At 37.6% G+C, this 23,721-nt stretch overlaps 3 protein-coding genes across 6 annotated transcripts; 1 reads left to right on the forward strand and 2 right to left on the reverse strand.

Annotated features, from left to right (window-relative positions):
• Positions 1 to 1,238: 1,238 nt before the first annotated feature.
• LOC117281450 (uncharacterized) lies at positions 1,239 to 8,995 on the reverse strand. Of its 4 annotated transcripts, none has more exons than XM_070177806.1 (4): positions 8,869 to 8,995; positions 8,632 to 8,729; positions 6,398 to 6,680; positions 1,240 to 4,737 (listed from the first exon to the last, which is right to left on the reverse strand). In XM_070177806.1, exon 4 carries the CDS (start codon positions 2,988 to 2,990, stop codon positions 1,683 to 1,685), a length of 1,308 nt encoding a protein of 435 aa, XP_070033907.1. In that variant the 5' UTR covers positions 2,991 to 4,737; positions 6,398 to 6,680; positions 8,632 to 8,729; positions 8,869 to 8,995; the 3' UTR covers positions 1,240 to 1,682. The 4 variants fall into 4 exon arrangements, with proteins under 4 accessions (XP_009625222.1, XP_070033907.1, XP_070033906.1 ...); XM_070177805.1 differs by having other exon boundaries at positions 6,290 to 6,680; XM_070177807.1 differs by lacking the exon at positions 6,398 to 6,680.
• On the forward strand, positions 5,152 to 7,612 carry LOC104116130 (uncharacterized). The gene is made up of 3 exons (XM_009626928.4): positions 5,152 to 5,412; positions 5,499 to 5,690; positions 6,986 to 7,612. The coding sequence occupies exons 1-3, from the start codon at positions 5,152 to 5,154 to the stop codon at positions 7,211 to 7,213; spliced, it is 681 nt and encodes a 226-aa protein (XP_009625223.1). The 3' UTR covers positions 7,214 to 7,612.
• Positions 8,996 to 12,613: 3,618 nt separating the features above from the next.
• Positions 12,614 to 13,959, reverse strand: LOC104116131 (ESCRT-related protein CHMP1A-like). The gene is made up of 2 exons (XM_009626929.4): positions 13,542 to 13,959; positions 12,614 to 13,140 (listed from the first exon to the last, which is right to left on the reverse strand). The coding sequence occupies exons 1-2, from the start codon at positions 13,794 to 13,796 to the stop codon at positions 12,784 to 12,786; spliced, it is 612 nt and encodes a 203-aa protein (XP_009625224.1). The 5' UTR covers positions 13,797 to 13,959; the 3' UTR covers positions 12,614 to 12,783.
• Between the last annotated feature and the right edge of the window lie 9,762 nt (positions 13,960 to 23,721).

Below are 23,721 nucleotides of genomic sequence, written 5' to 3' on the forward strand. Positions count from 1 at the left end.
AAAGAGGTGTAAGAGGTTAGAAATAGTGGGTCTAAGGAGAGGGAGATGTAGGCCAAAAAAGTATTGGGAAGACGTGATTAGGTAGGACATGACACATCTTCGGCTTCGGCTTACTGAGAATATGACCTTGATAGGAGGGTGTAGAGGTCGAGAATTAAGGTAGTGAGTTAGTAGGTAGTCGCGTGTTTTTCTTTCCCATATACCGATAGTATTAGTACTACTCCCGTATTTTCTTATTCTTAGTTTTCTACTACTACCTATTATTTTTTGCTTTGATTTTTTTATTTTTCTTGTTGTTATTGCTTCTTTTTTTCGTGGCTTCTCCACAGCTGTATTTCTTTTTCATGACTGCTGAAATTATGCTTTTCTTGAGTCGAGAGTCATCGGAAACAACGTCTCTGCTTTCACAAGATAGGGGTAAGGTTTGCTTACGCACTACCCTCCGAGACCTCACATATGGGTTTCATTGGGTATGTTGTTGTATGACAACATTTGAATTATATGGAAGCACTTGTTTAAAAAATAATTAAGATATCACATAACAAAATAATTTTCATAGATGATGATTGATACTTTAAAGGACAAATGTATTTTGATTAAAAAAAATAAAAGAGGAAGAATTCATTTGAAGTTGAAGCATGTATTTGATTTTTTTTGCAAAATTGAACCAATTTTTTTTTTTTTACAAAAAATTATTGTTATCCCTTTCCGTTACCTCGTCCAATAGGAAAAAAATCCGCATGCAAAAATTTCGCTACTCAATAGGAAAATCCAGTACGGGGGTCAATATAAAACTTTAGGAAGAGAAGGGGGTCAATTATTAAAAATGGCAGAGATTTCTGGATCTTTTGGCAGTTTAACCTATTAAGAAGGAGCAGAGTTGTTTGGACTCTGTATAATATATATGGTTTGTCTTTCTTCCTCTTGCTTTTGGCTTTCCCTTTTTCTTGTGGGTAATTTGGTTTTCACACTTGTTCAATCCGTTAACTATTCTTTTCTTTACACTTTGTGAATCCTTTCACTATTCGGTTTAGGATGCATGTCACTCATACAAATATTATTTTATTTATTTATTCTTTTGTCAGGTAACTCCTTTTATTAAAGGTTATAGAAAATATTAAGGCAACGTTGGAAGGGACAGATAAAATTCCTGAACTGCCGGTGCCAATTTTGGAGCACATTCTGTCTTTTCTTGTTGTTAAAGATGCTGCCAAAACTAGTGTTACAACCTGAATTACTCAGCACAAATACTAAAGTATTTTATACTATATTGCTCTCAACAACTATAAGATTACAGCTCTAGAACGTAAACAACAACAGTAATTGCAGAACAACTGAAGAAATATGATAGGTAATCAGAAAGAGATGAGGAATTAGACATATTCAGAAGAGGAGGTGAGAAAGCAGACTTTGCCTAGGAATGATCACAATACACATGCCCTGTATACCGCCAGGATCCCAATATAATACCTTAGCGTTCTATTCGGGTGTTTAGTCATTGGGCATTTTCTTCATTTAGCTCCAGGCCCAATACTACCAACTATATTACTAACTGGATCGGCCTTGTTCCACACTTCTGGCCCATAATCCCATACCGAGTCACGGCCGGTTCACAACAATACTTCCACCCACAAAAAGAACCTTGTCCTCTAAGGTTCAAGTCAGGAAGGCAACTTCGAGAGCTAAATCCATGGCTGCGATAGGCAAAAACCACTAGGAACAATATCATAGTTTGGTTGGCAGCTTGGGGGTAGTGTCGACTTGGTTTCATCATTATCGCCTAACTTCTGTAGAATAACCACTTTGTTCAAGATAACATGACAACAATGTGTAATAATTGGAGATGTGTTCAAAAACACAAAGCACCTAATGATGTCATTCAAGCTTTCATATGGCATGGTTCTGATCTTAGAAGCAATATTGCCTGTCCCATAAACTTTCTCAGCAACATGAGGGGAATTTGTTGTACTTTCTAACAACGCCGCACATATATGGCCAACAATAGCTGCAATGCCCCTTTCACTCCATTCTCTTTCAGCATCAATTCCTGATGAAAGGACAAGAACAAGTGGACTAGCTTGCACCGACGAAATTGCTGGCCAATTGAAAACCTTCTTGGTATTAGTAGAGGCATTTCCCTCTCTATCAAATGAAATAGTCATATGATACGCCACAATGTTAGTAATAGTCTCAGATAATTGGATGCCAAGAAATCTCTCAAGAGTACTACTATGATCAAAAGGATCTCCAAAAGCATGTGAAACATAAGACATACAACACTTCTTAACATGCTCGGACCCGTCGAAGCTAGAATTATCCATCTTGAAGTACAGATGAACAATTTTAGCAGTTTTCTCTTCACCAAATTTCTCCATTGCTACTGCTATCAACCAACCATGTTCTATTTGGTTTACAGTAAAATTTATCAGCATTATCAAATTGAGTTCAATGATAACCTGCCCTGCAATCACATACTTGTTCAAGAGGATAACATACACTAATGCATGCCCTAAGCCATGATGAAACCTATGATGTACAACCAACTCTATCATTTTAATGACACCATAAAATGTGTAAGCAGCAAGGTGCACAGAGTGAAGCTTCACCTTATAGCCACTCCTTAATTTTAATACTTTTCGCTCCTGTAATATGGCAGCAAATGCAGTTGCTGCAGGTTGCGTTTTACTACTTAAGTTTGCAGCAAGAAGACGAGCATATATATTGGAATCATCCACACCAATTATGACAAGCCCATTAGAGTTGAGGTTTGTTGTTATTGCAACAGAATGCGAGACTTGGGCCAAGAAATGCGATTTTGGAAGTGGTCGTGGTGGCCGAGGTGGAACAGTTTGTACATCCATCATGCAACTGGACATTTCATTAGACAGCTTGCCACCTTCCATAGTACCATTGAGGCCAACTGCAACAGAATACAATGCACTAGGCAAGTTGTGGGGTATATTGAAATGTATATCCAAGCTTTCGAACATAATGGATGGAAGAACAGACTCACCGGGATCAAATGGAAACTATAATCCGAACTGATCAAGGAAAAATTGATGTAAATCTATAAGAGGTGTAGCATGATCAAGTGCACTACATGAGTCAAATGTACTTCTCTTTATAAACTGGTCACAAATGCAAGCGGAAAGAGTACAAGGCAACTCCTCCAAACGTTGAGCAAGCTCAAGTCCACGTTGAGGGTAGACTTTTCCGGAGTGTCCAGCCAATGATTGATTCCAACGATCATCACCCATGAAATGGTAATTACGGACTACAGTTAGAAGCTGTCCAAAAATATCAGTAGTTTCTTTGACTAACGAATATCCGAGGGCAATGGTTCCATCAAACAGGTCCCCTCCTGCCCAAAGTTCCAGCACAAGGTGCATAGAAAACATGTCCTCAGAAGATGATGGTCCACTATGCCATTCAAGGTTTCCACGTCGTACGAGTAAACCAATTGCATCACATGAATAGCTGATATTAGAAATTCCTACAACCTCAACAATCTGCCACACTAGCCACTCCAAATGCAATACTATGCAACTCAAAACTATCACCTCATTAGCCATCGTGAACTTCTTATCATGCTGCAGGACAAACTCACAACTAAGAAAAAGTAGCAGCCATGGTTCCTCATGTAAAATGTGAGTTAGATCTTCAGATTGAACAGATAAAAGTACATATACATCAGCCTTGAAATCTTGCCCTGTGTCGAACCAATTGTCCACACAACTATAAAATAAGATAAAAGTACATATACATCAGCCTTGAAATCTTGCCCTGTGTCGAACCAATTGTCCACACAACTATAAAATAGAATAGTCCCTATAGTTGATCTAGACACATAGTGGAGAGATGCATAAGCCCTCGTTTGACAGCAATAACAAGTATCAAGCATACGACAATCGTCCAAATTGACACTAACAGGCACAACAAGTATTCGACCAACAGGAAACTTAACATCTGGGATCAAGCTAGAAAAGGGATCCAAAATCATAGTTGCAATATGGCTGAGTTGTGTGGTGGTATTTGTAGCAAACACCTGAGCTGCAGTATTGCTTGAATTTTCCTCCACCTTAGTGCAGCCTCGTTGGTCCTCCTCTGATTTTCCATCGTCGGAATCAGAGTTTATCTTCATTGCATCTAAAAGTCCCTCAGAGTCTATAGACAAAATCTCAAATTGTTCAATCTCTTGAGGCATGAAATAATCTCGTCCAACAAGAGGAACTAATTGAGCTTCATCCTTTGAAAATTGAGAATGCACAACAGGTTCATTACTTTGGGGATTTTTATCAAACACCTCATCTACGATAGTCGCATACTTTTCTCCATCAACTAGACGAGCGTTGAGTTCATGAATTTCGGGAGATGCAGACTCATAGGTCGCCGATCGAACCAATGTAGCACAATTGACGTAGTCAACCCCAGCTTGTGAAATATCTGCCATTCTCGAATTAATGAAGGTCCGTTTCTGAAAATGCATAAGAAATTTCTCCTTGAAATGGTTCCAATCATAAAATTGGTGGTTGCGAAATAACCAATTGAACCACGCGAGGGCATCACTTTCTAGATAGAAGGTTGGAAGAGGCAGCTAGTCCTTCTTGGCGAAGCCAAGGTATGTGAAGTATAACTCGGCCCGAAAAATCCAACTCTCCGGGTTGCCGTCGCCACTGAATCTAGGTAGAAACATCGCCACTGTTGGAGTCCGATAGATGAAATCACCAATGCTACAACCTGAATTACTCAACACAAATACTAAAGTATTATATACTATATTGCTCTCAACAACTGTAAGATTACAGCTCTAGAACGTAAACAACAACAGTAATTGTAGAACAACTTAAGAAATATGATAGGTAATCAGAAAGAGATGAGGAATTAGACATATTCAGAAGAGGAGGTGAGAAAGCAGACTTTGCCTAAGCATGATGACAATACACATTGCCTGTATACTGTCTGGATCCCAAATATAATGCCTTAACGTTCTATTCGGGTGTTTAGTCATTGGTTCTTTTCTCCATTTAGCTCCAAGCCCAATACTACCAACTATACTACTAACTGGATCGGCCTTGTTGCACACTTCTGGCTCATAATCCCATACCGGGTCACGCCGGTTCACAACAAGTGTATTGTCCAAGGCTTGTAACAATGCTTGGACTTCCCTCCCCTCCTCAAATTTTGGTGATGTTTTATATCCTGTGGCCGAAAGGATTCTCATCTGATGTTCATTATGGAAAAGATATTGTTGATCCCTTGCCAACGTTCAAAATGAAAGCTTCACATCTGCTGGAAGCTAATCTCAATTTGATCCCACAAACCCGTGACACTCACTGGTACACTAAGCTCATGAAGTCTCTTGGTAACTTTAATCATTCCAAGGCTATTGCACTGCGCTGTGAGAATGACAAGGTATATACGTGCAACAAATTGTCTACTTGCCCCTGCTTGAAGAAGTGGTTCTGGATTTCTCATATTTCTTCTTTTTGTTTGTGCAGGAGATAGTTTTACCCAAATACATGAGAGAAAACTTGCTTCCTCCACTTTATGCTACTAAGATTTTGCACATAAAAATGAGGAATCGGTATAATTTTTCAGCTGTGGACGTTGTTGATTGTTTGCTTTGGATGTCTCCTCAACTGGACACCCTATCTTTTGACCAGACTAGAGATTTAAAGAGCCTGATCAAGGTAATATGTGTTTCTTTCAAGGCACTAACTTTGTAGTATGTACAGAAAAAATTAGTGGTTACTAATGTTTCTTGCACATTTATTCTTTATGTATGATCTCCTTGCAATTAGTTCACTTTTTTACATGCCCTTAATTCTTTGTTTTAGTGACAAATCCTTCATACTTGGTTTCGATTTTTTTATTTACCTAACATGACTCCAATAGTACTAGCAGATTAGCCAAAAGTAATAGTTAGTGAATCCCACCATAAGCAAAAAAGCATCACCTACTAACTAATCATTTTGAAGTCTATTATATAGGTTAGCAAGGTTACAAAATTCTCTATAGCCCCTTAAAGTTGTTTATATAAACCTTTTTTTGCAGAAATATTTGGTTTATTGACTGGTTAAGGGTCAGGAGTTCTTGGATGATGTGTAAACACTTCAGAAAAAAATGTATCACATTGGATAATTTAAACTTCTGTGTGCTCGACCTATTAGTTGGGACTATACTTTAGTCAAGATAGTACGTTTATTAGGTCTTATGTTTGTAAGGAGTCTTTTAATCCTATCTAAGATATATATGTCGGTAGAAAATATAAAGAACTTCTAGTAGTCACCATCCAAGAAGCCTGGTGCAGGATTAATTTCCCACAATTGTTTGACTTTAACATAGTAGGTGTGAATCCACAATCTATCCTTCTTGCATGGGTTCCAGAAATGCTTACTCACTGCTGCCCTGTTCCAGATGGCAAATATCAATAACATTAAAACCTCCGGCTGATTTAGGATAGCAAACTCTTTCCCAAGCTAATTATGCTTTCTTAGTCACCTCATTGCCCCCAGTCTATAAAAATCTCATGCACATGGATTCAATCAGGTGTAGATTATGATTGGGTCTAAGATGAACTAATTGGAGCGGCATGGTCAGCAAATATTCATATAGTCGTATCAACTTTCTTGGGATTGAGGCGTATTAGTAATTGTTGTTGTTGTTGCATGCTTGGTCACCTTCAGGAAACAATGTTAAACACAAGGATTTAGTTCATAATAATGGAAAAGTAGGGACAAATATTCTACACTATACATGACATATACACATGTTATCTGCTCAAACTGAAAATTGTTTTGATATACCTAATTGTATAAAGCTTCCCCTTCCCCTCACAGTCACTGTTTCCTTTTTTTCTTCTTTGGCCCCAGGTTTTTGGTTGGGGGTGGGGTGGGGGATTTCACATCATTTATAAGCTGATACCAAAGAATTTGAACCTTTCAATATTACCTTAGTTCCTGTTGTGGTTTTCTTGGTTTTGTAGTTTACATACAGAGATGAAGATGAAGATGAGAAACCTTGTTGTGCATCTCTACCTTGGAAATGTTGGAGGCATGAGTTAAAGAATGTTAAATTGCAGAATTTTGAAAATATGGAGCTGCAGGAGTTGAGAAACTACTTTCTCACAAATACAAATAATACACCGGAGATAATTGAAGATCCAACAGGATGCAACATTTATACTTCATTTCACTGGATCTACCTTACATAAGTTTCCATGGTTCCTTCGGTGTAGTTGCGTCTAGGTAATGTTATTTGTTGAATAAATTTGCTCATGACCTGTTTTGATGATGGGAGAACTCCTGCGGGGCGACATTTGTTTGCAATGATATTGTTTTTGTTCTTCTTATTTGTGTTTTTTTGTTTTGTTAATATATTCTTTTGGGTTTTTAAGTTCCAAATGTTATGCAAAATTATCCTAGAGCATTCTCTGTTTGAGTGTCATGTTCTTATTTTTGTATGTGGAAGTCACATCATTGCACTTGGATATGCATTTTGTTCATATATCTGTGCTGGTTGTACTTGTGGCCAACAACTATTCATTGGATACAAGATGTGGAAGCACTAATAAACTGCAGCCAATAAATGGAAGAACATAACAGCAAGTCGAAAAACTCAAAGAGATTAGAGAGAGTGGCTTTTAGTATTAATCCGAGTAACTGAGAGAGATTACAGATTAGAGAGAGTCTGGTCCAGAGCAGACATCATTGTTTCTTTGAGAAGAGTAGAAATTATGCAGCGAGTAAAACGTGACCTTTCATAAAAACTTCTATAGTTAGTATGGGTTGTAATAGTGTCTTACTGCCTTGATCTTTGACCTCAACTACTATGCTAAACATATTTATGGCGTCTGTGATGCCTTAGTTTGTGTTTAAGTTTTGGGAGGCCTCTGCTGAGGAAAAGTTGCTGTCAATTTCCATATTCACCTTTGTGAACAGGACGAAGCTATATGGTCGAAAATATGACTCAAAGTCAAAATTTGCTTCGGGTAGCAAGTTCGAATGTGCCATTCTTGTAATTTTTTTGAATCTTCTCGTTAGAATTCCTGACTCTGCCACTACTTTTGAAGTTTCAAATTGCAGCTTTGGATCTCTCTTTCAGTTATGCATCTTACGGTTTTCAATCTGAACTAGCATCTTTTCATTGCAACTTGTTGGTTGATGAGTTTTGGGTTATATAAATAGCAAATATGGTGACAGTCTAAATCAAAAAGTAAGTGAAATCTTGCTCCTAAGAATAAATTCGTGGAAAAAGAGCAATGAATTCTCTTTTTTGGCCTGCTTTGATAACTTTAACGTATAATCTATTTTACAGTCTTGTCTTATGCCCTTCTGCGCGTTTGCTGACTTATTGTAGTGCAAATTAGTCACTGGTTTTCTTCTATTTTGTATCAAATATTAAGATATTGACAGAAGCGGAGCTATGATTGAAAGTGTATGAATTCTAAATTATAAATACAGGGTCTCGGAAAAAGTCACCGGGTTTTCTTCTACTGTAGCTCTATTGTAGCTCCGCCCTGACTATATATGAAAGTTTTCTTCTTAACAAGCGCATAAGGCCACTCCATATGAATGCAAGTTGGTCTCACTAAGAAACTAAAAACAAGAAAGTAGGACAACAACCACATACCTTGTCTGTCGGCTTGTCGGACACTCCAAGTATGAACTTTTGGAAAGAACCAAAGCACAAATTGACAAAGAGAATGAAGTTCAAAACGTGGGACAACCCTAGAATCAAAAATTAAAAATTAGATTTTGTTTAAATTGTCAAATATAAAATGTAAGAGGAAAACATGAAGGAAAAAAATCAAGAAAGAAGAATTGAAGAAGGAAGAAGGGTCTAACTTCTAAGGGAGAAAGAGCATACATTGATACACAACGAGAGTTGAAAGGTGTCTGGATTCGGCATATTATGGTAGTAGCGCCAGCGATCAACAGAGGCAGAACCCTAGCTTTTTTTATTTGGGATTGAGAAGATGAGAAGACGTGTTTTTGTTTAGAGAAGGATTTGTTTATTAGAAAGAAAGGTTTTATGTTTTATTTATTGGAAAAAGGATCAAAATTGTCCTCGAACTATCGAAAATAGCTCAAATATACCCTCCTTTTGTTTTTGGTACCAAATTTGTCCTCGCCGTCTAAAAATTGGACCATTATTGCCTTAAAAACTAACGGCTGCCACATCAGCTTTTGGACATATTTAAATATTATGAAAAAAGGATCAAAATTGCCCTCGAACTATCAAAAATAGCTCAATTATATCCTCCATTTGTGTTTGGTACCAAATATGTCCTTGACGTCTAAAAATTGGACCATTACTGCCCTAAAAACTAACGGTTGTCACATGAGCTCATGTGAACAATAAAAGTCTATCTCCAACAGACTGTCCTCCATCTTGACAAAAGTCCCCACGGATAAAATTTCTTTCTCCATTTTCATTCGTTGACTCATCTAAGTGTTGCTCCTTCCAAATAATTAAAGGTACACCAATCTTATTATGAGAAATTTAGTTGGGCTATTCTTAAGATTCACAAATATGTAAAAAAAAAATTCAATATACTACACAAGAAATAAAATACCAACTTTTATCATTTAAAATCAGAAATCTTATCACAAAAATGGTGGAGAACAACAAAAGTTGCATATTGCAGTATTCCCATGGCTAGCTATCTAAGCTCATAGCTCAAAAAGGTCACAAATTAGTTGCAGAGATATATCCTTTTAAAAACAACTCTCATAAAAAACTCGAAAACCATTAGAATGAGACCATCATCTAAAATACTATACCCTTCCACTTCCAGCCTTCATCAACAGAAAGGAAAAGAAGACCGACCGCAAATAAGACCTAGACCCAAAACTTCATAAAAAGATACACTTTGTAGACACCACCTAATCCTTCCCCTCCTCACTTGCCTAGCTAGCAGGCCACCTGAAGTGTTTCACTGCGCCTTCACGGGAAATGCAGCAAACCCTCGCAGAAAATGGGTTCTTGGGGTGGAGAAGGTTTTTTTTTTGTCATGTTGCATTGGCATGTCAACATGATTATAATATTTAAATAGGTCCAAAAGCTGATGTGACAGCCGTTAGATTTGAGGGCAAGGACATATTTGGTACCAAACACAAACAAAGGATATAATTGAGCTATTTTCGATAGTTCGAGGGCAATTTTGATCCTTTTCCGTAATATTTAAGTATGTCCAAAAGCTGATGTGGCAACCGTTAGTTTTTTTTTTTGACAATAATGGTCCAATTTTTAGATGGCGAGGACAAATTTGGTACCAAAAATAAACGGAGGGTATATTTGAGCTATTTTCGATAGTTCGAGGACAATTTTGACCCTTTTCCGTTTATTTATTACAAAGTATAAATGTTAGTTTAAAGGAAGGCACAATGTCGTTTGGACTTTGGAGTTTTTCGGAATTACGATGTCGTTTAATTTATGCTTTCTTAAAAAAAAATTTGTAAAAAATAATAAAATAGCTCACTGCTTTCAATGTGATTCGAACCCGCGCCTTCTCCAAGCGAACCCAGAACTCTTATCATTGAACCCAGAGCCCTTTTGTTACTAGGTTCGGCATGATATATTTATATAGAATCAGTAAATTTTTCAATACAAATAAAAAGTCACTGGGTTCGCCGGAACCCGCACCCACTACCGTAGCTCCGCCCCTAGATATTGATCCCTTGTTTAGTGACAGAGGCAGCTGTTGGAACTTCTATTTGATACAGAGTGGCTGTGCATTGACAATTAGCAACTCCATTTTATACAAATACCATAACATCTTTATGTTTATTATATTATGTTTATATATGTAAAGTGTGCAACTTATTTGTCACTCTAATTATTGGATTGATTTGGTACTGGAGTTGCTCATATATAAGTGTGAGCATTTTTGTATCCTTGTTAACTAGTCCATCAAAACATTAACGTGTATAACACGACAGCTTTTTAAATGTGAATAACATAAACCCATTTGGGCTAAACTCAAATTGATTACTTGGCGAGCTGATAGAGCATCCCAAATCTACTGGGAATGTTATAAAAAGTCTCATGCCTCCCCAAGAGCCTACTGTAACGAAATACAGACCATTTGACTTTTAGGAAAAAACCCCAATACATATAGGAACTGTAAACGGTCTTCATCATCCCCAAGCACCACAACTAATTCAGAAGTTCATATCATTGGGTTTAGAGAGCTTTAGGGATGACACAAATTTAATTAAACAGCTCTCACCTTCTGTGAGTATCAAGCTCAATAATCAACTTCGTTTAACCTCAAACCTCTCTCAATTTCTTCAGAGCGCATTCACCGATGTATCAAAAATTACATATTAGAAACTTCTATTTTTGATGAATTAAGCATTAGAAACTTAGATGTACAGAACTCAAAATCTTATCTACAACAGAGGAAACCCCAAAGCGAACCACAGTTCTGCAACTATGAAGTCAGTTCAGTTTAGTATTCCTTTACAAAAACAAAGGCCATCAGGAAAAAGATCTAGACTCCATGTACTACATGTATCTTCATGATAGCATAGTATCACAGATTCTCAACAATGTCAGCCAGTATCAATTCGCATCAAACATTAAGCATCCCCGACTATTTATGAAGAAGGGTTTAGCATGCACCACATCCCCAAATCTACTTGTGAATACTCAAACATGAAAATGCATGCAACCCACAGCAATAGGCTATCACTAACGAGATGCATAAACATATAAGAGATAAAGGTTCACAAATCATTCATCCTCAGACAGAATTGCACATCTTCTTTACTGCATTAAACCTTAAACTGATCATACAGTTATATAACTGAGGGTAACCAAGCAGGGTGACTCATGAGATAGGAAAGGTGTTCTTGCAAATACAGCATGCCAAGCGGGCGGTTGAAACCCAGTACCAGTAATATTTGTCACTTATCAGTCACCTGTTTGCATGATGCTATAGACCTTGCTGAGTTTGAGAACATACAGTGCTCTCTCAGAAAATAAATTAACAGGATACAGAATTACTATCGAGTCAACCTAAAGATCTTCCAATTTCTACACTTAGCGAAGGAATATGCACCTCAGGACTATGTTATCTACTCCTGTCACATGCATGCAAGCTCAATCCAGTAAGGCAAATGATAAAATCAACACAATATCTGATTCTTTCTAGTCAAAATGATAATAAATTGTATTCACAACCATCCCCGTGCAATGTTATAGGGCTTCACCCAATATCAAACACTTCTGCAGTAGTCCAAAGCCATGCATGATAAACTAAGAGTCGCACTTCATACTTTCTTAAATTTATCAACTATGATATCTCCTCCCACTACAAAAATGAAGAGAGCCCTCAGAATTCATACAATATCACTAAATTTTCATATTATCATATTTCACAAAAGATACAGTGTCAAAAAAAGTGGACGGCCAATCAAACTACTACAACTAATTAGTTTGACATGATAAACTCAAGCTTATAATAAACCAAATGCAACAATTCTTATTTTCTTCCCACACTAAAGGTATCTTCTTTTTATGAATCCCTACCTAAATGAGTGGTCTTAAGATGATGCCGAATTGTCTATACACTATCAACAAGCACACAATAATGCAAAGATACAAATGTCATAAGCTCGTCAGATAGAAGCAAATTGACTACACAATCACAGGAGAATAAAATGTACATTAAAGCTGTTCAATTTTGAGTGAGCATCAAATAAAACTTCACATACTATATCATGTTACATCAATACCCCCACTTCTGTACTAACACAAGAATTTTTAGTTTCTCAATTACCCACGCGCCTTGAGCTCAGCCAGACGTCTGGACAGATCATCCTCATTAACTTTCTCCTCGTTCTTAGAAGATATAGCATGGGCAGCTGGTTGTGGAAGCCCCACAGACACCTCGAGCCCATAATCATCAGCCACCTGCTGCATCAGGCTGCCGACCTGGTCCTCTGGAGTTGACAGGGAAGTACTTCCAGCCATAGAACTCTCCATAAACTCAGCTTGAACCTCCATATTAACAAATTGACGCTCGAATGAATCCATTGTCTCCGACATCTTCTGTAAATTCCCTGTGTTGAGAGATGATTCTAGTGATTTCACGATCGACGACATTGACTTGCTAATAGTCGCCATCTTCGCCTGCGTACACAGACATATCCCAATTTCAAGAAAGTAAAGAAACCTCTTAATATATATATACACACTAAAATATCTTAAAACTTACAATCGAGATATTACATATGTAGTCCAGGATCAATATTACACGTTCTTTATTTATTTTTAATTTACGACATATAATGTGTGCACATACATATCGGAATTTCAGACAGTAAATATACTATTTTAAAAAGTTTTCTCTAAATTTAATATCTAACTATTATCAGATATTTTACAATATTTGTATATAGACAGTCCTGGGTCGAAACTACACATATTATGCACAAATATAAACTTAATTTCAAATATTACATAATATATTCCGAGATCGAGATAGTGAAATGCAAGTTTTCGACAGCTTATATTTCGGATCGGTGTTTTACCTGAGTATCGAGGCGAGCGACAACGGCGTCAAGGCGAGAGGAGAGACGAAGATAGTTCATCTGTTCGCTGCGCTTGCGGATGGCGTTTTCGGCGTAAATTCTAGCGCCGTCCATGTTTCCTTTCTCAATAGCCTTCTTGACCTTAAGCTTCTCCGCTTTTTCGTCCTTCTCACATTTTCGGGCTTGGCGTTGAAGGCTCTTCGATGTGAACTTCAGCTCCATGATCTGATTCATCAATTTCTCAGCGTTCCCCATTTTCTTAGATTTGATGAAAGAGCCTTTCGATTTAGTGATTTATCGAGAGGAAATCGATTGTTTTCACAAATTTTCCCCTTGGATCAATATAAGTTAGGGTTTGTATTCCCTTCTCTTTTTCGATTTTGGATATGCAACTCACCTTGTAGGGCCAGGAACAAATGAAGCCGTTCGATCTCTGATCACGAATATGATGGGCCCAAAAAATATGACTTCAGCTTCGAAGCTTATTCTTACTCATTTTTGTACTAGGATTTAAAACAACAACAAACCCATTTTTGATCCCATAAATAGGGTCGGGAGAGGGTAGTGTGTACGCAAAACTTACCCCTATCTCATAGATAGAGAGGTTATTTCCGATAGACCATCGGCTCAAGAAACAGTGAAGATAAAGCAACCAAGTAGCAAAGAATATTAACAACAATGTACCATGGTAACAGGCGTGAATGTCACAGCATACATAATAAAGGACCATAAATAGAAAATTACAAAAATAGTCATAGTACTACTGGTCGACCTAGGAGGAACACACTACTATCAACCTACAACCATAATCATTGACATCCACACCTTCCTATCGTGAGTCATATCTTCTGTAAGCTGAAGCAATGACATGTCTTGCCTAATTACCTCTCCCAAATACTTCTTAGGCTTACCCCTTCCCTTCCTTAAATCTGCCATGGACAACCTCTCACACCTCCTGACCGGAACATCTATGTCTCTCCTCTTCACATGCCCGAACCATTTCAGCCTCGATTCCCGCAACTTGTCCTCTACAGATGCAACTCCTACCTTGTCCCTAATAACTTCATTCATAATCATGTCTTTCCTAGTATGCCCACATATCTATCTCAATATCCTCATTTCAGCTACTTTCATCTTCTGTACATGGGACTTCTTGACGGGTCAGCACTCAGCTACATACAACATAGTCGGTCTAACCACCACTCTGTAGAACTTGCCCTTAAGTCCAGGTGGCGTATTCTTATCACACAAAAACCGCGAGGCGAGCCTTTATCTCATCCACCCCGCTCCAATACGATAAGTAATTTTCTCATCAATCTCCTCGTTGCCTTGAATAATAGACCTAAGATACTTGAAACTATCTCTTTTAGGGATGACCTGAGTACCAATCCTCACTTCCACTTCTTCTTCATGTATCCCATTACTGAACTTGCACTCCAAGTACTTAGTTTTTAACCTACTCAACTTGAAACTTTTAGACTCTAGCGTTTGCCACCAAACATCCAACTTAGCATTAACTCCGCCTCGCGTCTCGTCAATTAGGACTATGTCATCAGCAAATAGCATACACCATGGCACCTCTTATTGTATGTGTTGCGACATCACATCTAACGCTAAGGCAAACAAAAACGGGCTAAGAGTCGATCCTTGATGTAACCCATCTCCACTGCAAAATGATCCTGAGTCTCCTCTCGCAATCCCCACCCGGTCTTCGCTCCCTCATACATGTCCTTAATCGCCCTAATATACGCCGCCGGGACACCGCCAGCCTCCATACATCTCCATAGGACCTCTCTCGAGACTTTATCATAGGCCTTCTCTAGGTCGATGAATACCAAATGCAAATCCTTCTTCCTCTCCCTATACTGCTCCACCAACCTCCTCACAAGGTGAATGGATTCTTTAATAGATCGTCTCGGCATAAATCCGAACTGGTTCTCGAAAATAGTAACATTACGCTGCACCCTCATCTCCACCACCCTCTCCCAAACTTTCATAGTATGACTCAGTAACTTGATACCCCTATAGTTGTTACAGTCCTGGATATCACCTTTATTTTTATACAACGGGATCATCAAACTCCGACGCCAATCTTCGGGCATCTTCTTCATCCTGAAAATGACATTAAACAAACTAGTAAGCTACTCTAAGCCTGCCCGACCCACTTCTTTCCAAAATTTCACTAGGATCTTGTCTGGCCTAATAGCCTTACACCTAGCACGATTCCTCTAACTCCCTGAATTCTCCAACTCACCTAGCACGATGTTCTTGTCCCCTTCCTCGTTCAAGAGCCTATGGAAGTACTCCTGCCATCTACGCGTGATACATGCCTCTTCCACCAAAACCTTACCATCTTCTTCCTTGCGTAGTATTTAAGAAATTGTTATAAAATAAATAAACCAAAGATAAATATATAGAGAGAGATTGATATATTATTCAACTTCAACTAATGTACATAAAAAAGTGAAATCTCTATTTTATAGAAGAAAAGAATCAGTTGCGAGGCTTTTCAGGAAGCAACTGCGAGGCTTTTCTTGAGCTGCTTGTAAGAAGTCTGCATGAACTGCTCGATCTGCCTATTTAATAAGAAGTTGTTGCAAGTCATTTTATTGAGTTGCTTGCAACTTGCATGTATCAGTTACTTGGAGATAAACTTCAATGGAGTACTAAATGGATAATCTTCTTCAGGAAGATTATCTGTAGTGCAGTAATAAATGAACATCCACAATAATATTCTCATAACACTCTCATTTGTATGTTCATAATTAAGTGCCTCGTTAAAACTTTACTAGGAAAAACTCTGTGGGAAAAAATCCTAGTCAAGGAAAAGAGTACGCTAAGAATATACATTGCAAGATGCCTCATGAAAAAACTTTCCAGAAAAACCCAGTGGAAAAAAATTTGGGCAAGGGAAAAAAGAGTACAGTGCATACTTTACTTCCCCTGATAAAGACGTTGTTTCAAATACTCAAATCTCCGCATTCAAATCTTATATACCATCTTCTTGAAGGTTGCAATTGGCAAAGACTTGGTGAACAAATCTGCATGATTTGCACTTGAATGGATTTATTGCACATCAATATCACCATTTTTTTGAAGAACATGTGTGTAGAATAATTTTGGTGAAATATACTTCGTTCTATCTCATTTTATAAATCCTCCTTTCAATTGGGTTGTGCATGAAACATTGTCTTCGTATCAAATTGTGGGTCTTCTATCACATTCCAAATCACATTTTTCTCAAATGAAATGAATCACTAATCTCAAACATGCACATTCCGTACTTGCTTTATGAATAACTATTATCTCACCATGAATTGAAAAAGTAGCAACAATAGATTGCTTTGCGGAGCGCCATGATATAACAGTACCTCCACATGTAAGCACATACCAAGTTTGAGATCTAGCTTTATGGGGATCATATAAATAACATGCATCTGCTTAGCAACAAGATGTGCACTTCCTTTGTTAGTATAAAATAAACCAATATCAAGGGTTCTCTTTAAATATCGCAATATATGGTTAATCACGTTCCAATGTCTCCGTGTAGGAGAAGAGCTATATCTTGCTAGTAAATAACAGAAAATGCTATGTCAGGCCTTGTAGTATTAGCAAGATACATAAGTGCACCAATTGCACTAAGATAGGGTATTTCAGGACCAAGGAGTTCCTCATTCACTTCTGGAGATCCGAATGGATCTTTATTCACTTCAAGTGATTGAAAAACCATTTGTGTACTCAATTAGTGCACTTTGTCCATGTTAAAGCGTTTTAAGACCCCTTTTGTATATCCAAATTGATGGATAAAGATCTCGTCTGCTAACTGTTCAATTTGCAGACTAAGACAAAGTTTTGCCTCTTGGATCTCTTTTGGAGTTCCTATGAGATTCATGTCATCAAATATTCAGTAAGATGATTATACCACATGCGCCTAATTGTTTTAAATCGTACAAAGATTTTTGTAATATGATCGAGTATATTTCTCGAGACTTTGAATTATATGCTTCAAGCATTTTAAAACCTTCAGGGATCTTCATATAAATTTTATCAAATGAGTCATATAGTTTATGACCTACATTTAAATGACATCTTCAGGTGTTTGGACCACAGGTCCGATCCTCATAATTTTTTACAATATTGTACACTATATTATATCAAATATATAGTCAGTGATTATTTTGTATCGGTTCACAAGCGACATAACTTGTTGAGTTCTCATCACTTTCTTTATTTTCAGGTAGCGTTTCATGAAATATTATGTCATGGGCACTTCTAGAGCTAATTCCTTCCTTATTATGATCATTTGCTCCTATCCTTTTCAATGATTGTTACCTTTAGAACCGATTGGTCTACCATGCTTCATGCGTGCAATGAGCTCTATCCTTCAGGGGCTTTAATTTTAATATGAGCATTTGCAGCTGAAATATGATATTTAATTTTGGATTAATAAATGCTTCTGGTATTTGACTTGAATTATCTTCTTAATGAGGATCATACTAATGATAATTCGATTCATATAATATATTTTTCAGCTACTTATTTCTTCCCCCTAATGTTAAAAAAAACTAATATATATCCCCAATCTTCTCTGGGAAACCTATATTTATGTGTTGTGGTAGAGAAATTAATCACATATCATGCATCAAAAGTTATTAGAAAGTAAAAATACTTAGTTTCTGATCCTAAACCAATTGTGAGGGGAGGACTTCATATCTTGTTGGTTTGATGCATACAAGTGTTATTGTACGCATTTTAGAAAATCATAGACCAACATAGGAAGCTTTGTTCTCATAAGCAATAGTTTAGATATTAATAGGAGGTATTCAATGCTAAACCAGCTTAGATATAAACCAGCATGATCAAGATGAACTGTCATGATTTCATAATCTGAAAATTATGCTCTTAATTGAGAAAAGCATTTTCAAATGCCGAACTGCAGGTTGACAATAAACACACATGTAACCATCTCATATATAGATCTATAAGTGGTTCACATGATAGGTGAATGAGCCCATATTTACCTTTTATATATTCCAGAATTCAGGGGTCTTAGTCCCAACTTTAGCTGGTATAATCAATTTTTATTTTGAGAACAAGCAACACAAGAGAATTCTTGAAGAATTTTCTAGTTCTTTAGTATATGCTTATCTGTATTCTCAATTAGCTCATCATATTTAAACTAGATGGAAAATGAAAACTTCAAGTTTATCATGGCATGTGATACCTTTTAGTAAACTTCTGGTTTACTATGGCATAAACTTTTGTATCAGTAAACTTGTGATTTACTGGGGCTACTTTTGTATCAATAAATTTCTAGTTTACTGTGGCTATTTTTTGCCTCGGTAAAAATTTTGGTTTACTGTGACTGCTTTTGTATTAGTAAACTTCTAGTTTACTGTGATACATGATGTAGTACAAATTAAAGAATAAAGGAGATAATTTCTCACTTACATATTATTTTAACCCCTATGATTGTGAAAACATGAAGATTTTCAATCTTTCAACCATTTGTAGTCTTAGTATGATAACTATTTGTATTAGTAAACTTAACATATATTTTGACCATAATAATTACAAATTTGCATATAAGCTCTCCGGGAGCCTTCAATGTATTTTTCACAATCAAATATTATTGAGACACTACTTGTGTCGTGTGTCTTCTAGACAAATAATTAGCTCTTCAGGAGCTTTTGATAAATTATGTACTACCAAATATTGCTCTGACACGTTTGGTGTCATGAGAGACAATCATAATCAAATAAACAATATAAAGATAATTTTAAATTCATAAACGACGAAAATTAAGAATTTCAGTATTTCTACTACTAACTTTATGGTAGATATATCCTTTAGGGAGAAATGTCACTAACATTTGAATATTTTGTATCAAGACACCAGCACATAGTTATTACAACTTTCAGGGAAAGATACATGAATTGTTATTTTCTTCGGAGAAATCAATAACAACTAACTATCATATATCAATATGGTTATAGTAGAAAATATTCTATAAGGTATGTATCCTTTTTCCTTACATGATACCTAACAAATTATTCAAGATGTTCCGACGTACGACGAGTACGTGCAATAATGATCGTTATAGCACAAAATAATATCTATATCCTTTGTTATTCTACCTCTTCAGGAGGCGAGTTGTGGTATTTCTTTATTCACTTCGGGGAATGAAACTTAATCATTTGAATGTGCTTTATACATACCTTTGAATAGCTAATTATTTTGTTTAAGCACAAGAAGACACCACTTCATAATATTTCTCTGCTCAAGGAGGAAATTTCAATTGTTTACTACTTCAGGAGCAAATTTTGAAGTATGAGATTTTGAGGATGTATTCTCTTAATTGTTTTACCTCTTCTGAAGGTGAGTTGTAAAATCTTCACAATCAAACAATCAAGGGCATGTTCATATTTATAAACTTAATTAATATTTCCATATTCACTTCAGAGAATAGATCAATATTCATCAAAAGTTCTCATCCTTTAGGAATGGAACATAATTATCTGTCACGACTCTATATTTTCCTCCATAGGATATCGTGATGGCACCTAGTCTCCAAGACTAGATAAGCCTAACAGTTTGCGGAATAACTGAATAAAAATAGGAACTCAAATCTCAACACATGATATATAAAAATAGAAACTGCGTTTTAAATAATTACAACTCTAAAAACCCGGTAGAAATAAGTCACAAACTTCTAAAAGAAAATACAAGATGTCTCTATACATCAAAGTCTAAAGAGAATAAGGAAACAATATAATAAGGATAGAGGGGAACTCCGAGGTCTGCGGACGCTGGCAGATATACCTTGAAGTTTCCACGTGCGGTCCATCTCACTGGTATCTAGTCTGGTAGGAAGAACCTGGATCTGCACAAAAAGATATACAGAGTGTAGTATGAGTACACTACAACAGTACTCAGTAAGTATCAAATCTAACCTCAGTAGAGTAGTGACGAGATCAGGGCCCTACTGGTTTAAAAGAAAAATAAGGCAGAAGATATAATAATATTTGAAATGACTGAGAATTTAAACAACAAGAAACTTCAGAGAATAACAACACATCAATTAGAGGTAAACAACAGGGGCGCTTCTGAGGTACCACCTCGTAGTCCCAAATGTAAATATGCACGACAGGGGGATCTCCCAAGGTACCGCCTCGTAGTCCCAAATTAAATATGCAAGACAGGGGGATCTCCTGAGTAAACGCCTCGTAGTTCCAAAGTAAATATGCAAGACATGGGGATATCCCGAGTATATGCCTCGTAGTCCCAGAGTAAATATTCAAGATAGGGTGATCTCCCGAGGAACCGCCTCGTAGTCCCAAAGTAAATATGCAGCAGATAACCAAAGGAATAACGAGTTTACAATAAGAAATCTTATAGTTAAAGATTTAATTCCAATCAAGGGAAGCAGGTAATTCAACTAAGCATGTTGCACAAATTTCAAGTAAGAGTTAAGGCACGTAGACATGCGATGCTAGGCTAAACATGATCACTACATATGCTAAGGCAACTCAGTTAAGGAATTTAAAAGAAGACAACTCAGCAAGAACCAAAATTTCACAATTAGCCCATGTACACACTCGTCACCTCGCGTGCACGGCGCTCACATATTACAAATTATCATAACAGTACCAAATCCTAAGGCAATTTTCCCCACACAAGGTTAGACAAAGTCACTTACTTCAAATCTCGCTCAATCAGTCAAGTAGTATGCCTTTCCCTAGATCTTCCAACTTTGATCGGCTCGAATCTAGCCAAAACAATTTCATACTATAAATATAATTACAAAAAACTAATTTAAATAATGAAACTATGACTTTAGCAAAGAATCGAAAATTCTGCCCAAAAAGTCGACCCGGACCCACATCTCGAAATCGGGTATAGGTCACAAATTAAGAACACCTATTCGACCGCGAGTCTAACCATACCATTTTTACCAAAATCCGACACCAATTTGCCACTCAAATCCCCAAATTAAACTCTCCAAATCCCTAGCCTCAAACTCCCAAATTCCACCTCAAATACACATTAACTAGGTGAGAAAATCAATGGAGAAACAAGATTATTGATCAAAAAATAAGCACAAGGGACTTACCTAAAGAAATCTCTTGAAAGTGCTCTACAAAATCCCCAAGACCTGAGCTAAAAATGTCCAAAATGATAAAAATCTCGAACCCTTGAATTAATAGAGTATGCCTAGTGTTTTCGCTTTTACGGATTACTTGACCGCATTTGCGGCCCCGCTTTTGCGAAAAATGCACCGCTTCTGCGATTTTTCCCAAACTGCCTTGCCTCCGCTTCTACGATCTCCTATCCGTTTTTGCGGACACGCTTCTGCGAGAAGCAGTCTGCTTTTGCGACTCCAGTGCACCTGCGACCTCCTTGTCCGCATTTGCTGTCTCGCAGATGCAGAATTTTCCTCGTATCTGCGACATCTGCCCACACTGCTCCAGCCCGCTTCTGTGATCAACATGCCGCTTCAGCGGTCTCGCACCTGCGGTCAATCTTGTGCAGGTACGATTACACTAGAACTGGTGCCTTCAGCCATTCTCACAAGTCCAAATTTGATCCGTTAACCATCCGGAATCCGCCCGAGGCCCCAGGGACCTCAATAAAACTTACCAACAAGTCCTAAAATATCATATAGACTTAGTCGAGCCCTTAGATCACATCAAACAACGCTAAAAATACGAATTGCACATCGATTCAAGCCTAATAAACTTTAAAACTTAAAACTTCTACATTCGACACCGAAACCTATTAAATCAAGTCCGATTGACCTCAAATTTTGCACACAAGTCATAATCGACATTACGGACCTGCTCCAACTTCCGGAATCGAAATCCGACCTTGATATAAAAAAGTCCACTCTAGGTCAAACTTCACAAAAATCATCCCATTTTTCAACTTTCACCAATTAACGCTAAAATGACATACGGATCTCAAATTCAACATTGAATATGCTCCTAAGACCATAATCATCCTATAGAGATATTGGAACCGTCGAAACTCCATTCCGGAGTTGTCTTTACATAAATCAAACTACGGTCGATTCCTACGACTTAAACCTCCAATTTAGGGACTATGTATCTCATTTCACTCCGAAACCAAAAATAAATCCTCCCGGCAAGTCACGTAACCACAAAATGAAATATTGGGAGAAGTAAATAGGGGTTCAGGGCTAATACTCTCAAAACGACGGCCCAGGTCGTTACATCCTCCCCTCTTAAAACAAACATTCGTCCTCAAACGAATATAGAGACATACTTGAAGTGGTGAAAAGATGAGGATAACTGATGTGCATATCATGCTCGGTCTCCCAAGTCGCCTCCTCGATCGGATGACCCCTCCACTGCACCTTCATTGACGCGATGTTCTTTGACCTTAACTTATGAACCTGCCTATCCAAAATGGCCACTGGCTCCTCAACATAAGATAGATCCTTGTCCAACTGGACTGAGATGAAGTCTAACACATGAGACAGATCTCCGTGATATTTCTAGAGCATGAAAATATGGAACACCGGATGAACTGCAGAGAGACTAGGTGGTAGTGCAAGTATATAAGCCACCTCTCCAACCCTCTCAAGAATCTCAAAAGGCCCGATATACTTAGGGCTTAGCTTGCCTTTCTTTCCAAACCTCATAACACCCTTCATGGGTATAACCCAGAGCAAGACCCGCTCCCAACCATGAATGCAATGTCGCAAACCTTCCGATTCACATAACTCTTCTGCCTGGACTGGGCTATACGAAGTCGATCCTGAATCAATTTAACCTTTTCCAAAGCGTCCTGAACCAAATCTGTACCCAATAGTCTAGCCTCACCCGGCTCAAACCAACCCACTGGAGACCAGCACCGTTTACCATACAAAGCTTCATACTGGGCCATCTGAATGCTCGCGTAATAACTGTTATTGTAGGAAAACTCCGCGAGTGGCAAGAACTGATCCCAAGCACCCCCAAAATCCATCACACACGCACGAAGAATATCCTCCAATATCTGAATAGTGCGCTCGGATTGCCCGTCCATATGAGGGTGAAATGTTGTACTCAACTCCATCCGAGTACCCAACTCACGCTGTACGGCTCTCCAGAATCGCGATGTAAACTGCGTACCCTTGTTAGAGATGATAGTTACCGGTATGCCATGAAGCCTGACA

This window comes from Nicotiana tomentosiformis, chromosome 6 (genome assembly GCF_000390325.3).
Source record: "Nicotiana tomentosiformis chromosome 6, ASM39032v3, whole genome shotgun sequence".
In the NCBI taxonomy this organism is placed as follows: Eukaryota; Viridiplantae; Streptophyta; class Magnoliopsida; order Solanales; family Solanaceae; genus Nicotiana; species Nicotiana tomentosiformis.

Coding starts and splice junctions, on each gene's coding strand:
- LOC117281450 (XM_070177807.1), bottom strand. CDS start 2,990: ATGTTCGAAAGCTTGGATATACATTTCAATATACCCCACAACTTGCCT.
- LOC104116130 (XM_009626928.4), top strand. CDS start 5,152: ATGCTTGGACTTCCCTCCCCTCCTCAAATTTTGGTGATGTTTTATATC. Junction 5,413..5,498: donor TGCGCTGTGAGAATGACAAG/GTATATACGTGC, acceptor TTGTTTGTGCAG/GAGATAGTTTTACCCAAATA. Junction 5,691..6,985: donor ATTTAAAGAGCCTGATCAAG/GTAATATGTGTT, acceptor TTGGTTTTGTAG/TTTACATACAGAGATGAAGA.
- LOC104116131 (XM_009626929.4), bottom strand. CDS start 13,796: ATGGGGAACGCTGAGAAATTGATGAATCAGATCATGGAGCTGAAGTTC. Junction 13,141..13,541: donor TCGCTCGCCTCGATACTCAG/GTAAAACACCGA, acceptor CTGTGTACGCAG/GCGAAGATGGCGACTATTAG.